The 16,393-nt window shown below is 36.8% G+C and overlaps 1 protein-coding gene across 12 annotated transcripts in view; it reads right to left on the minus strand.

Annotated features, from left to right (window-relative positions):
- KIAA1328 (KIAA1328 ortholog) overlaps positions 1 to 16,393 on the minus strand; it is a 354,206-nt gene that overhangs the window by 131,600 nt on the left and 206,213 nt on the right. For 10 of the 12 annotated variants that reach the window (XM_007974232.3, XM_007974231.3, XM_073006361.1 and 7 more), the window contains 2 exons: positions 14,508 to 15,169; positions 2,871 to 2,978 (listed from right to left, as the gene is read on the minus strand). In XM_007974232.3, coding sequence (XP_007972423.3) covers positions 2,871 to 2,978; positions 14,508 to 15,169 — 770 coding nt within the window. The remainder of the gene's footprint in view (positions 1 to 2,870; positions 2,979 to 14,507; positions 15,170 to 16,393) is intronic. The other 2 variants (XM_007974233.3, XM_007974234.3) reach the window with 1 other exon arrangement.

Raw genomic sequence — 16,393 nt, forward strand, 5'->3', positions numbered from 1 at the left:
AGGCAACAGAGTGAAACCCTGTCTCAAAAAACAAACAAACAAAAAATCGATATGAAATATAGGAGAGAAAAATAAGAAAATCAGTTTATTCTAAGAGAGTCACCATCTCAGTAAGATGAGTTCTTGAAAGAGACAATACATTAGCAAAGAAAATTTCTCTAAATTGAAGAAAGCTTCCCAGTTAAAAGATTCTGCATGAATGCAAAAAGGTGTAACTTATGCATGTCAGCATAAACTTTTAGAATTTTAGAGAAAGGTAAGTCCTAATAGTTGTGATGGGGAATAGGTCACATAAAAAGATCAAGAATCAGACTGCAACCCACTTCTTAATAGCAATACTAGAAACTAGAAGGTAATAGAATACAACCTTCAATCCTTTTTGAGGAAAACTATTAAGTCAGAATGCTATATAAAGTTAAACTATAAATTAAACATGAAGATTGACTAAAGACATTTTTTCAGAGACGTGACACAAAAAAATTACTGCCTCTGTACTCCTACAGTAAGCTATTGCAGAGCATGTCCTAGTAAGATGAAAGGGTATAAACCAAAAAGAGGATAGGATGCTATCTAGGAAAAAAGGAATATAAGATAGAAAAGAAAGAAAATTTCCAGGATGATAGGTAAGGAAATTTCAGATGAAATCACTAGACAAAACACCTAGAGAATAATAAAGTTCACACTAGAGCAGGATTTTATGGAAGTCTCCAGGAAGGATATCTTGTAAACTGTAATTGGTAAACACTGTATATATTTATTGTATGCAAAGTGATGTTTTGATATACTGTATGTATTCATTGCAAAATGATTAAATTGAGTTGGTTAACACATCTATCATCTTACATATTTATATATTTTTGTGGTGAGAACATTTAATATCTACTCTCTTAGCAATCTTCAACTATATGATACATTATTATAGCCATAGTCACCATGTTATACAACAGACCTCCAGAACATATTTATCCTTACTGAAACTTTGCAGTCTTTGAGCAGTATCTTCCTATTCCACCCCCTGCCCCTGCCTCCAACCCCCCAGGCCCTGGCGACCACTGATTCAACCTTTTTAGATTCTACATATAAGAGAGATCACACAGTATTTGTCTTTTTGTGCTGAATAAGGCATTTTTAAACTCCAGAGAAAATAATTATACAAAATTAAATTTAATAATAGTACATAGTTCAGCTGTGCATACAATATTTACAGTCTTATAAGTATTTTGATATAGATATATTGAGAGGACAGAGGGAAGGAAATAGCACATGTAGGGGTATGTTATATATGTAGACAGAAATATGGAGAGAGGGAAGAGATGGAAAAAGGGAGAAAGAAAGGTAAAGCAAGGGAAGATAAAACGGAGAAAAGGAGGGAGCAGATAGTTATCAGTGAGAGCTAAATCATCAACTTCCATAGCAGAAAGTCAATACTAATAACCACATAAGTCTGTTATTCAGAAATATGGATAAAAATACTAGAAGGAACAGATAAAAGAGGAAACATCTACAACAGTCAAAACTGCTTGTTGGAAGAGGAACGTCAGCAAGATGGCAGAATAGGACTTTCAAGGACTCGTCCCTGCCCCTTCCATCTCCCCCATCAGAAACATCAATTTGAATAACCATCCACCTGCAAAAATACTTTTATAAGAGCTATATAAACCAGATGAGAGATTATAGCACCAGGTTGTAGCACAAAAATAAGAAGGAATGTATTGAAGAGGGTAGGAAGAACAGACTTACATTACATGCAGTACCCTTTCCCCTAACTCTGGCAACACAGTAGACAGAGATACCCTCCATTTGGGCAGGGAAGAGAGGGAAGTGAGAACCAGACTTTGCCTCAGACGCTAACATCAGGCCCACCTCAGTAAAAGCTAGAGTTGGGCAGCCCCTCCTGGTCCCAGACTCTAGGCCAATACTACATAATGAGCATTCAGACCTGCCTCAGCACCAGGTGGGATCCTGCTATTCCAAATTCCAGCCCTGCCTCACATTCCAGACCAGCCCAGAGCCAGGTCAGTCCACAAAACCCGTTTACCCCCGCCCCAGTCTAGATTGGCATCCCTGACCTCCGGTACCAGGCCTGCCCCATGCTAGGTCAGTCTTTATGGTCCCACCCTGAGGCAGACCCAGGCCTGACACTACAGAACCCAGTGCTGGGCTGGCTCCACAGACCCAGGATCCAGGACCCAGTTTCAAGGCCTACCCTTTAGCTCCAGGATCCAGATTGGTTGTTGCGGACCTAGCCTCTAGGCCAGCAATCACACAAAACAATTTGGCAATGTGAATCAAGGATCGTAAAAAGATTCATATATACTTTGTACTAGTAATTCCACTTACAGGAATCTATAGCAAGGAAATAGGTAGAGATAAAGTTAAAACATTTATTTAGAGAAATGTTCTTCAAGGCAAAATTTATAATAGCAAAATCCCGTATTATCCGATAACAGACTAATAGATATATATTGAGCACAGTTGCCAAGCAATACATATTTGTCGAATGAATTAATGTTTTCACAGAGTATATAATAAGACCAGAAAATATAATACAGTGAAAAAAGTAACATAAAATTCTATATAAGCATAATCCTTAATACTCAACATAGACTATAATACCACACCAAAAAAAAAAAAAAAAGAAAAGAAATAGAAAAGAGCTCAAAAGATGATCTCAAAGGTGTAGGATTATGAATGATTTTTATTTTGTTTTTCATACTTTTCTATATTTTTCAAAAATTTATAACAGGAATGTACTTATTCATACAGTCACAAAACTGTATTAATCAATATAGAGTTATAAATGTATACCAAACATATCCTAAATATTTATGCCCTTAATATTCTTGTTTTCACTAAGACTTCAGGTTTACCTTGGTCCAGAGTCACTGCCATTCATATCCAGTTTGAGTTCTTGGGGTTTAGTAAGCTCTTTTTCAGCAACCACTTCTCTCGACTTAAACAGAGCCTGAGCTCTTAACCTGTAAAAATTAATTTTAAAAATTTCTAATCTTGTGAAGCCTGATAACGTGAATGATAAACTCTGGAAAACCATGCTCTTTCAGCTAGATCCCCAGAAATTATTTTCCAATTAAAACTCAGTCAAAAATAAATGAGTTAAAAATAAATGAGTAATTCTTAAATATACATAAACAAACACAAAATGATTTCATAGTAACTTAAATTTTCTTTATAGAAAAGGTAGGGAAGATTAAGTTGGTTAGAATATCATTTAAAAATTCAAAATTATAGATGCTTCAATAGGAGTACTTTAAATATCTGCTGTAGAAAGTTAATTCTTCCCTCTATTCATTGTAAGCAAGTGTATTGCAATCACCAGTGCCTCAATGTGAATTCTAGTAACTCTAATTATCACTGACCCTGACCAACATTTATAGGGGAAGCATCCACTTCTCATACTGCCATTTCAAAGAATTAGGGGCACAGCTCACTAACCAACATATTTTCCCTGAGTCAAAGATGAATTCTTCCAAAAGAATTGGAAGACACTTTATCCATCAATGCTTACTTAGCCCTACATTGACATGTACTGAGGAGGGAAAGTCATTGAAAAACTCAGCAAAAAGGTCTTCTACCGGGAGTTTGAGTGTCAGTCACTGGTATCAAATATGTGACACTTATTTTCTTGTCTTTTAAGAAATGTTCTCTGGTTATCAGTAAAAGTATATTCTTTAACTATGAAATCAAACTCTGAAGTGTAAAAACATTATTAAAACAATACTGTCGTTTTCATCATTGTCAAAAGACATTCTTATAATTCCAACTAACTGGTTGGAATTAATGTACAAAGTACATGGATTAATTCCCTAAAGGAACTTACAGTTTAAGACTAATATTTGGCGGTGACACATAGGTAGGAAAATGTAGATGCAAAATGCCCAAATCAGGGAATTACGAGAAAAGTGAAAAAACAGCAGCAATAATATCAGTCACAGTAGCCTCTACAGCAGTAGAGATGATCTTGACGACAGCAACTACCTTTAAGGAGTGCATTTTATATATACTATTGTACTGATCCTTACAACCACTCTATAACACAGTTACTTTTACCATTATCTATTTATAAATTACTAAAGTGATGGCCGAGCCAGGCACATAACTCTCTCAAGGTGACACATTTTCCACTGGTGAACACTGAATTTTATCATAGCTAGGTAGAGAGTACAAGTAATAAGGCATATTGTTAGAGTAGGAGACAAAGGTAAATATTTATAATTAGCCTTGATTTTTATTCATTATACATACACTACTTTGCTCCAAAAATGATTTAAGGTGGTTCTTGCCACAATCATGAATAATATTCTGGATAAATCTTCTCTGATCAATCTGGAAAGTGCTCACAAAGATAATACCCTTTCGAAAGCTGTTACTGACAATCATGTAGTAGCAAGGTGGCAGAACGAATCATTAATTACAATTTAAGTAAACGTCAATGTCATGCCAAATTTATTCTAAAATGACAAGCTTGTCCCAAGATTCTGAACTACTGTAACAATTCTGTGCTACTCATTTGGTATTCAACTGGATTGCCTTCCCAATATTTTTCTTGAACATTCTGAGCACTATAAACAACGGCTTGTGTACAGCAGATATTAATTCAGGAGTTTAGTTGAAGTGAAATTCCCTGGGGCCAGGCGTGGTGGCTCATGCCTGTAAGCCCAGTACTCTGGGAGGCTGAGGTGGGTGGATCACCTGAGGTTAGGAGTTTGAGACCAGCCTGGCCAACATGGCGAAATCCCATTTCTACTAAAAATACAAAAATTAGCTGGGCGTGGTAGCAGGTGCCTGTAATCCCAGCCATTTGGGAGGCTGAGGCAGGAGAATCCCTTGAACCCGGGAGACAGAGGTTGCAGTGAGCCAAAATCACACTACCGCACTTCAGCCAGGGCTACAGAGTGAGATGCTGTATCAAAAAAATAAATAAATAAATAAATAAATAAATAAAAAAAATAAAAAAAAATTCCTTGGGGCAGGTAAATGACAAGCTCAGTAAAGATATATAAAAGTTAAAATTATATATATATATATGAGATTGTGAGTAATATAGCGAGCCAAGATCAAGTCTTGCGTATTTTAATATCCCCCACATAGAGTTTTGTGCAGAGTAGAGGGCTTAGTAAATATGTGCTCAGACAAGAAGAACAAAACTCAATTACAGAACACCATTACACATTAAACAATAAGGTGCTAATTTTGGACATATTCAATAACAAATTATTAGTTATGTGAAGAAGAAACCAGACCTAGAAATTTTAAGTAGTGGGATTTTGACTGTGTTATAATGAAAAGTCAGGGTGTGGATAAATGGAAAAGTAGGACAGAGATATTTAAATCAGAGGAAAACGTAGAGCTTGAGAAAGAAACATGAATGATATACTGAAAAGATCTCAAGGAAACAAATCTGCCTTTTTGGAAAAAAAACTATTTCTCAGGAAAAGTGGGACAAATGGGTAGAGAGGTAGTTCCAAATTATAAAAGGCTTCAAATTCTAGGTTGAATAAACATAACCTAATACAAAATTATCAGGGGTTTTTAAAATTCAGAAGTGGCACAATAAGCGCAATGTCTTAGGAGGATTCATTTGAAATAGATATTCTTGTTATATGATACTAATGTGCAGAAGGTTGAATTTCGGATAACCCAAAAGTGATAAAATTACATAAACCTAAAAAGTAGGCCAGAGAGTAGGGCAACTTTCAGCCTAGAAATATAAATTGTGATACCGATTAATTAAATGAATAGATTTATGGTCTTAGTTCTGGGTTGCACCAGCTAGCTATGATAAAACATGGTGGCAGTAAGCAGGAGAACTAGAGGTGAAAGCTGTTCAATTAAAAATGTCTTGGCGGGGTGGGTGGCTCATGCCTGTAATCCCAGCACTTTGGGAGGCTGAGGTGGGTGGATCACTTGAGGTCAGGAGTTTGAGACCAGCCTGGCCAACATGGTGAAACCCTGTCTCTACCACAAATACAAAAATTAGCCTGGTGTGGTGGCGTGTGCCTGCAATCCCAGCTACTCGGGGAGGCTGAGGCAGGAGAATTGCTTGAACCTGGGAGGCAGAGGTTGCAGTGAGCCGAGATCGCACCACTGCACTCCAGCTTGGGTGACAGAACGAAACTCTGTCAATAAATAAATAAATAAATAAATAAATAAATAAATAAATGTCTTGAGTCTCTGTTTCTCTGGGCATCTCACTTGGATTTGGATTTTTTTTTTTTTTTTTATTGTCTTGATTGGAAATAACTTTGTTTTAGGATGACAGCAACATAAGGATACATGAAATGGCAGACCTACGACTGGGATGAATAAAGGCACTAGAAACCAGCATGACTAGTTCTTTTTTTTTTTGAGACAGAGTCTTGCTCTGTAACCCAGGCTGGAGTGAAGTGGCGTGATCTCAGCTTACTGCACTGCAACCTCTGCCTCCTGGGTTCAAGCAATTCTCCTGCCTCAGCCTCCCGGGTAGCTGAGATTACAGGTGCCTGCCACCACGCCCAGCTAAGTTTTATATTTTTAGTAGAGACGGAGTTTCACCATGTTAGCCACGATGGTCTCGATCTCCTGACCTCGTGATCCACCCGCCTGGGCCTCCCAAAGTGCCAGGACTACAGGCGTGAGCCACTGCGCCCGGCCAAGCATGACTAGTTCTAAAGGTGTTACAGCTGGGTACTGTCTGATAGTTTGGATATATTTCTTTCACAAAGGCTAACCAAGAAGACTGAAAATGACCCAAAGTAAATAAAGTAAAACATTGAGGCTCCTAAAGCCAGAAAGCAAATAACTCTTTCCAAGGATAATACCCATCTAACCAAAAGGTTGCAATACTGTAGTCAAATGCTAACCACTTTCAAGTAAAGGAACTCAGCACATGAGATGAGAACATGGTCAGCTTAAACTGACAATTAGCATAAAGAGATCCGGGTTCCAGAAAGATCTCAAGCTATTTTATGTGAGTAGTTTTCCAGATGGTATACGTTTTTATAATTTAAAAAAAGTAACAAATTTCAAAGGTAATACCAGAAAACAGGCATTCTCTGCCTATCACCAAAGTATACTGTGAACCTTCCTGGTCATTTTGCTTTCTTAAGTACTTTTGTTCAATCCACAAAAATCTAATGTTTGAATAAAAAATAACAAAATATAACTTGATAAAATTTAATTCACACAGTTTCTGGATAAATGAAATTAGAAGAAAAGTAGAAACCAATAGACTTATTGAACTGTTTTTTGTTTGTTTGTTTGTTTTGAGACAGAGTCTTGCTCTGTCACCAAGGGTGGAGGTGCAGTTGGTGCAATCTCAGCTCACTGCAACCTCCACCTCCCGCATTCAAGCAATTCTCATGCCTAAGCCTTCTGAGTAGCTAGGATTACAGGTGCCCACCACCACGCCTGGCTAATTTTTGTATTTTAGTACAGACGGGGTTTCACCATGTTGGCTAAGTTGTGCTCAAACTCCTGACCTCAGGTGATCCACTCGCCTTGGCCTCCCAAAATGCTGGAATTACAGGCATGAGCCACCATGCCCGGCCTGAACTTTTACATATGTATTTGCTTTCCATTATTTAATAAAAATCTCTACGGACTTACAGTTCTGAGACATGATGAAATAGCTGCACTTCTCTCTACCCCTGTACAACTAAAAATCTTAGACATTATACTTGAAACAAACATAACGATACTGTAAAAGGTAAGAAACGGAGGCCAGAAAAACAACAACATGGTGAGTTTCCTGGGCTTTGTTTTTACCTCAGAATTCTTGCATGTGGGAGAAGCTGGCAACCTAGAAACTCTAAAGTCATAGAGGAAAAAACAGACTGCTCTCTCTGTCTAAAGGATCAGGAAAGGAGCAGTCTATATTGACAGAAAATTTTTAGACAATAACTGTCCTACTGCAGCCAAACATCATGGGAAAAACTGTGGTCTCACTTCCCTCATTCCCACCAGCAAAGGTCCAGTGGGAGGCTAGACTTCCATTTTCCAATGGTTCAATGAGACATCTTAAATCTTCACTGGGGTGGTGTTAGACAGCCAAGATCAGTATCTCACACCGTAAACTGAAAATGTCCAGAATGCAATAAAAATCACTTATCATGCCACAAATGAAGATAATCTCAACTAGAATAAAAAGACAACCAGCAGAAACTAGTGTCAAGATGACATAAATGTTGGCATTATCTGATAAGAACAGTAAAGCACGCATCATAAAAATGCCTCAAAGGCACTTATGAATATGCTCTTTGAAAGGAAAAGAACAGAAAGTCTCTGAAAATAAAGAGAAAACATAAAGAAGAACTAAGTGGAAATTTTAGCTCTGGAAAAAAGATAACTGAAAAAGACAATAAGTAAAATTTAAAAAGTCAATGGACTGGCTCAAAAACAGAATGAAGAGGACAAATGAAAGAACCAGAAATTTGAGAATAAAAGAAGAGAAATTGCACAATCTGAACAACAAAGAGAAACAGACTAAATACACACAAAAAAGCCTAAACAGAATGTCAGAGACATGTGGAACATTTTAACAGTTGCCATTCTGACTGGCATGAGATGGTATCTCACTGTGGTTTTGATTTGCATTTCTCTAATAATCAGTGATATTGAGTTTTTTTCCATATGTTTGTTGGCCACATAAATGTCTTCTTTTGAGAAGTGTCTGTTCATATGCTTTGCCTACTTTTTGATGGAGTTGTTTTTTTCTTGTAAGTTTGTTTAAGTTCCTTGTAAATTCTGGATATTAGACCTTTCTCAGATGGGTAGATTGCAAAAATTTTCTCCCATTCTGTAGGTTACCTGTTCACTCTGATGACAGTTTCTTTTGCTGTGCAGAAGCTCTTTAGTTTAATTCGATCCCATGTGTCAATTTTGGCTTCTGTCATAATTGCTTTCGGCATTTTCATCATGAAGTCTTTGCCCATGCCTATATCGCAAATGGTATTGCTTAGGTTTTCTTCTAGGGTTTTTATGGTTTTGGGTTTTACATTAAGTCTTTAATCCATCTTGAGTTAATTTTTGTCTAAGGTGTAAGGAAGGGGTCCAGTTTCAGTTTTCTGCACATGGCTAGCCAGAGATCATGTCCTTTGCAGGAACATGGATGAAGCTGGAAGCCATCATCTTCAGCAAACTAACACAGGAACAGAAAATCAAATACTACATGTTCTCACTCATAAGTGGGAGATGAACAATGAGAACACATGGACACAGGGAGGAGAACAACACACGCCAGAGCCCACTGGGGAGTCGGAGGCAAGGGGAAGGAACTTAGAGAATGGGTCAATAGGTGCAGCAAACCACCGTGGCACCCGTATACCTATGTACAAACCTGTACACTCTGCACACATATCCTGGAACTTAAAGTAAAATTTAAAAAAAATGTGGAGCCAAAACAAAATACTGTAAATTTATGTCATTAGCTAGCCAGAGGAGGGCATGGGGTTCAAAAAGTATTAGAAAAAAATAATTAGAGAAAACTTCCTAAATTTGACAAAAGACACAAAACTATAAATCAAGAAGCTGATCAAAGTTTGTATAGGATAAATAAATCCATGTGAAGACATATCACAGTGAAATTTCTTAAAACTAAAGACAAAAAAAATCTTTAAAAAGCAAGAGAATTAATTATATTTTATGTATAGAGAAAAATAATGCAAATGACTGTGGAAAACATCAGGGGGCAGAAGAAAATGCCACATTTTTCAAGTGCTGATAGAAAAGAAAAAAAGCAACCCTGTCAACTCAGAATCCTATATTCAGCAATGGTAATATCCTTTAGAAATGATGTAAAAATGAGAACGTTTTCATATGAAGCAAAACTACTGCAGGCTTACCCTAAAGAACAGTTAAACAGAGCTCTAAAAACAAAACAACAAAACAAAAGATAAAAGAGGAAATCCTGGAACATCAGGGAGGAAGAACAATAGAAAAAAATAGAAATACAGAGAAATATAATAGATTTTTTTCTCTTCACTTTTCTAAATTACTCTGTAACTCATTTTAAATTTGATGATTTAAGCAAAAATTATAATATTTTATGATGTAGTTCTTAATGAGAGATTCTGTTTAGGTTTTTTTGAGTTTAGTCTATTTCTGTTGTTCAGATTGTAAAATTTCTCTTGTTCTGTTCTCAATGAGAAACTCTTTAAGACAATTATAAATGGGGGAGGGTAAGGGAACTTAAAGGGAGATCAAATTTCTACATTTAATTTAAACTGATAAAATATGACACCAACAGACTTTGATAAGTTATGTGTGTATAACAGAATATTTAGAGCAACCAATAAAACAAATCTATTCAAAGAAATATACTCAAAAACACTACAGTGGTTTCTTGGTATCCTCAGGGGATTAGTCCCAGACCTTCTCCCATACCAAAATCTCACGGATTTGCTCAAGTGATGTGTATGTATATATAATCTTTGCACATCGTCTGGTATAATTTAAATAATCTCTACATTACTTATAATACTGGTAATACCTACTATAATGTCAATGCTATGTAAATATTTGCTATACTATATTTTTTATTTATAATAGTTTTATTGTTGCATTATTTATTGCCCCCAAATATTTTTAATCCACAGTTGGCTGACTCTAGGGATATGGAGGGCCAACTATATGGGAAATCATATACAATTTACATTAAAAGTAAGTGTCTGGGCCGGGTACGGTGCCTCATGCCTGTAATCCCAGCACTTTGGAAGGCTGAAGTAGGCAGACTGCTTGAGCCTAGCAGCTCAAGATCAGCTTGAGCAAAATGGCGAAACCCCATCTCTACAAAAAACACAAAAATTAGCTGGGCATGGCAGCACACGCCTGTAGTTCCAGCTACTCAGGAAACTGAGGCAGGAGGATCACCTGAGCCCAGGAGGTCAAGGCTGCAGCAGTGAGCCGTGATCATGCCACTGCACTCCAGCATGGGCAAGAGAGTGAGAGCCTGTCAAACCAAAAAAAAAAAAAAAAAAAAAATCAAAAAAAAAAAGTAAATTTCTGAACATGACATACCAATTAAAAGAAACTGGCTGACTTAAATAAATGCTGAGTCTAAGAAACTGAATTCAAAATCACAACATATATATGGTGAAAGTAAAAGGATGGAAGAACACATACCTTGAAAACCTTAATAAAATGAAAGTAAGAATGGCTATATTAATATCGGGTAAAGGAGACTTTAGATAAAAAAGATTATGAGGTAGGTGGATCACCTGAGGTTAGCAGTTAGAGACGAGCCTGGCCAACACAGTGAAACCCCATTTCTACTAAAAAATATATATACATACATATAAACTAGCCAGACATGGTAGTGGGCGCCTGTAATCCCAGCTATTCGGGAGGCTGAGGCAGGAGAATTACTTGAACCCAGGAGACGGAGGTTGCAGTGAGCCAACACAGTGCCACTGCACTCCGGCCTCGGTGACAGAGTGAGACTCCGTCACAAAAAAAAAAAGAAAAAAAAAAAAAATAGGGACCGAGAAAGACATTACATAGTGACAAGATGGTTCACCTGCCAAGAAGACATGGCAAATTTAAATGCATAAGCAGCAAAGAACAGAGGTATAAATATATAAAACAAATACTAATAGAACTAATAGGAAAAATAGATAATAGATATATCATAATTGTACCTGGAGATTTCAAAACCCCTCTGTCAATAAGTGATAGAAGTAGGTAGAAAATCAGCAAGAATATAGAAGAATTCAACAATACTGTCAAATAATAGGATCTAATTTACAGAACACTCCACCCAACAGCAGAATATATATTCTTTTCAAACATCGTGGAACATATATCGAGACAGAACATGCCCTAGGGTCCTTAAACTTCAATGAGTCTGAAAGAATGAAAATTATACAGTGTGTTATGTGAGCACAGTGGTATCAAACTAAAAATCAGTAACAGAAATAAAACAGGAAAATCTTTAAGAACTTGGAAACTAAATATAGCACTTCTAAATAACCCATGGGTCAAATAGGAAGTTTCAAAAGATACCCCAAAAAAACACTGAATTGGATAAACATGAAAATGCAACATATCAAAATTTGTGGGACACAGCTGAATCAGTGCCGAGAAGGGAATTTAGAGCGCTAAATGCTTCCAGTAGAAAAGTGAAAAAGTCTCAAACCAATATGCTTTCATCTTAACAAATTAGGAAAAAAGAAGAGCAAAGTAAATTTAAAGCAAGCAGAAGGAAGAAAATAATAAAGAGCAGAAACCAATGAAATTGAAAACAGAAAAATAACAAAAACTAAATGAAACAAAAAGCCAGTTATTTGAAAGATAATTAAAATGAACAAACCTGTGGCAAGGTAGATTATCCAATAGATAATTTGAATAGCCTTGTAAGTATAAAGGAAATTAAACTTGGAATTTACAGTCTCAAAAAATAAATCTCCAGGTCCAGATGGTTTCACTGGAGAATTCTACTAAACATTTAAGGAAGAATTAACACCAATTCTACACAATCTCTTCCAGAAAGCAGAAGCAGAGTAAACATGTCCCAACTCATTTTATGAGGCCTGCATTACCTTGATACCGAAACAAGACAAGGACAAAGGGGGAGGAAAAAAAAAAAGGAAAACAACAGAACAATATCCCTCATCAAAACTAATGCAAATAGGCCAGACACAATGGCTCACGCCTGTAATCCCAGCTACTCAGGAGGCTGAGGCATGAGAATCCCTTGAACCCAGCAGGTAGAGGTTACAGTGGGCTAAGATCACGCCACTGCACTCCAGCCTGGGTGACAGAGCAAGACTCTGTCTCAAAAAAAAACACAAAACAAAACTGATGCAAATATTCTCAACAAATATTAGTAAATGGAATTCAGTAACATTTTTAAAATCATACATTATGACCGAGTGGGGTTTATTTCAGGGATGCAAGGCTGGTTTAACATTTAAAAATCTATTTAATGCACCATATTAACAGGGCAAATAAGAAAAGCACATGATCATAAAAGATACCTGACAAAATTCATAAAAGGTATTTGACAAAATCCAACATCGATTTATGATAAAACTTTATATAATCCATAACAGAAAAAGTAGATAAATTGGACTTTATTAAAATTAAAAATTTTTGCTCTATGAAAGATCCTATTAAGCAATTGAAAAGGCAGAGTCAGGAGCAGTGGCTCAAACCTGTAATTCCAGCTCTTTAGAAGGCTGAGGCAGGAGAATTGTTTAAGTTCAACACCACTCTGGGCAACAGTGAGAACCTGTCTCTACCAAAAGAAAAAAAAATTAAAGATAAACAAGAAAAGACAAGGTACAGACTGGGAGAAAATATTTGCTACTCACATATCTGACAAAGGACTTATATCTAGATATATGCAGAACTCTCCAAACAGCAAAACACCCAAATGATCCTATTAGAATATGGGCAAAACTGAAGAGAGAATTTACTGAAGAAGATAGGAGGGCAAACAAGCACACACACAAAAAGATGTTCAACGTCATTAGCCATTAGTGAAATGCAAATTAAGACTGCAATGAAATGTCACTATACACATATTAGAAGAGGTAAAATAAAAATTAATGACAATACCAAATGTCAAGGATGTGGAGAAAAGAAACATTATATAATAACAAAATAGCAATTTAGCTTTTCAAGCACTGTTCTTAGGAAGAATTGTTAAGGGAAGAACAGCCCACATGTGGATAGGTTTATGAGAATTTGTCATTCAACAGGTCATGCTTCATGGCCAGAAAGGGTTAAATTTAGAAGACTCCCATCACTTGTTGTATTTTATATTATGGCAGGTAGACATAAATTTGGAATGATGACAGTTAATCTCACTGCTTTACAATCTAATTCCACACCCCGAAATCTCAAGCTTTTACTTAATGCCTAATATTGTCCACAATGATATCAAACAGCGAAGGATTCTGCATAATGGTAAGATCATTTTAAAATGTCTTTTGGAACCCAGCAAAAATTACACCAGACTGCTCAGAAATAGATATTCTAAGCTATCAGTTTGGAAGACAAGGTAATCTTTGAAGTCTTTCAAAGAATAAAGGGGAATTTACTTAGTAGACATAACTGATATGCATCTTGAGCAAGCCAAGATCCAGAAGAACCTCTGGTTCTACACATCTGCTATAGTAATACAGCAATTTTACACTGTGTTCTCCAAACTACAGACATTGCTAAAAGAAGAGGCAGGACTCGGCCGGGCACGGTAGCTCATGCCTGTAATCCCAGCACTTTGGAAGTTCTAGGCAGGTAGGGTAGATCACAAGATCAGGAGTTCAAGAACAGCCTGGCCAAGACGGTGAAACCCCGTCTCTACTAAAAATACAAAACTTAGCCAGGTGTGGTGGCGGGCGCCTGTAATCCCAGCTACTCAGGAAGCTGAGGCAGAGAACTGCTTGAACTCGGGAGGCGGAGGCTTCAGTGAGCTGAGATTGTGCCACTGCACTCCAGCCTGGGCAATAGGGCAAGACTTCATCTCAAAATAAATAAATAAATAAATAAAAAGAACAGGCAGTACTCACCAATTGTAATCCAGTCGAGACTGGTGAAGCTGTTGCTGTTTTAGAAGAAGCTTTGTCTCCTGCTGGGCCAGCAGATGCTGAAGGCGTTCCTTTTCAATTTCCAGCTCCATTTTCTGAAGCATCAGTTGCTGCTTTCTATCTTCTGAGATCTGCTTTTTCAAAGTTTCATTTGGTTGCAGCGCCCCTCCACCATGCAACAGAGACGCCCAAGAAAGCCCACAATAACTGCATGATTCTGGATGTGTCTTAGGATGTTGAGGGGCTGTGTTTGTAGAATGGCTCTCATGAACATGATCTGCAGCAAGTCTATGACCACAGCATTGAGTAGGAGTAGGCTTAAGGTGTAGACATTCCTTCATGTGCAATTCTTCTTGTGGCATTTTCTCTGTTGGGACTGCATCTACTGGTTTTCTCCCTGGAGATTCATAATTACATGTTGTGGTCTCTGATGGTATCTTACCTAGATCATCTTTGGGATGATGAAGGGTTACTGGTTTCAAAGAATTATTCCTAAATGTTATAAGGGATTCTGAAGCTGAATCCTGGATTGCAGACTTAGGTCTTTGCTTGGTTTGATAGTAGGTCTGCGGTCTGGCTACACTCAAGTAGGAACCATCCAGTTCCACAGATGAACACTGGAGAGTGCTTTTTCTACTGGATACCTAGAAAGAACCACAAGATCACCTGTCAAATAAGAACACAATAAAACAAGTTCTTTCATTCAGTTTTTCAGAAATCAGTGATATATGTTTACCAAGCCAAAGCTGTTGTTTTGTCTTAAATATTAAATTATAGCATTCACACAGTTACAGACTTGTGCCCCAAAGCTACATTCATTATCAAATAATCTACACTTCAGTAAATCCATATAAAGATAAGAAAAATAAGTTGCTGCTACATGTTGCTTAAGCAAGATCTTTGGTGATTTCAGGAGTTGCAAATAATGAGAGTTACATAAAATCAATTTTGAGAAGAGGTAAAAGCCTTAAACATTAACATCTTAAAATGTTTACTTTTGAATACTGAGCCAAGAAATCCATTCAGTCACCTTAAATATTCTTTGGCCATTACACAGCATGAGATTTGATGTAAAACATTTCACCTTATACTGAATAGAATGTGACTTACTGGTAGAATTTTGATGAGGTTTTATAAGTATCTTTACAGAACACAGATAAAACCAACCACTTTCAACAAAATAGGATTCTAATCAAAAGCAGTTAAATACAAAAAATATTTAATTTCATCTACAAACATAATTGATTTTTCAATTAATCTATTCAAGTGATTAGTCTGACAGAATTTGGGCAGAAAGGAAGCAGTTGCAAATTATCTCTGACATGTCAATAGAGTCAGATTTTCCAACATTCTAGCTGTAAGTCTGTTCTAGCGATGAGAACAAAACAATCTATATCAGTGATTCTCAAACTTTAATGTGTAGCAGAATAACCTGGAGAGTGTTTGTTAAACATGAAACTATAGCTTAATCCCCAGAGTTTCCAAGTCTTTCTGTCTGGAGCAGACTCAGAGAATTTGCTCATGTTGCTGATCTGGGACCACACTTTGAAAACTGTTGATCTGTATCATGGAACATCTCCATCTCCCTTACTGTTGAGCTTAGCCTGGGAAGATTGAGTTGTTATACTTAGCTCATCTCTGAACATCGTTACTTAGTATGACTAAGCAGCTTTTCTTCACAGTGTATTTCAGAAACATGGTATATCTAGATTCCAGGTTGTCCAAAGAGAAATATTATAGTTTAATGTAAATGTTGTGTGTGTTACAGATGAGCAACTTGCCCATGAAGGTGGACACTTGTAATTAACAAAATAATAAAGAAAGATAATGATTAGACTCTTTCAAGGGTAGCCCTTTATAACATAAAA

Source organism: Chlorocebus sabaeus, chromosome 18 (assembly GCF_047675955.1).
Source record: "Chlorocebus sabaeus isolate Y175 chromosome 18, mChlSab1.0.hap1, whole genome shotgun sequence".
NCBI classification, from domain to species: Eukaryota; Metazoa; Chordata; class Mammalia; order Primates; family Cercopithecidae; genus Chlorocebus; species Chlorocebus sabaeus.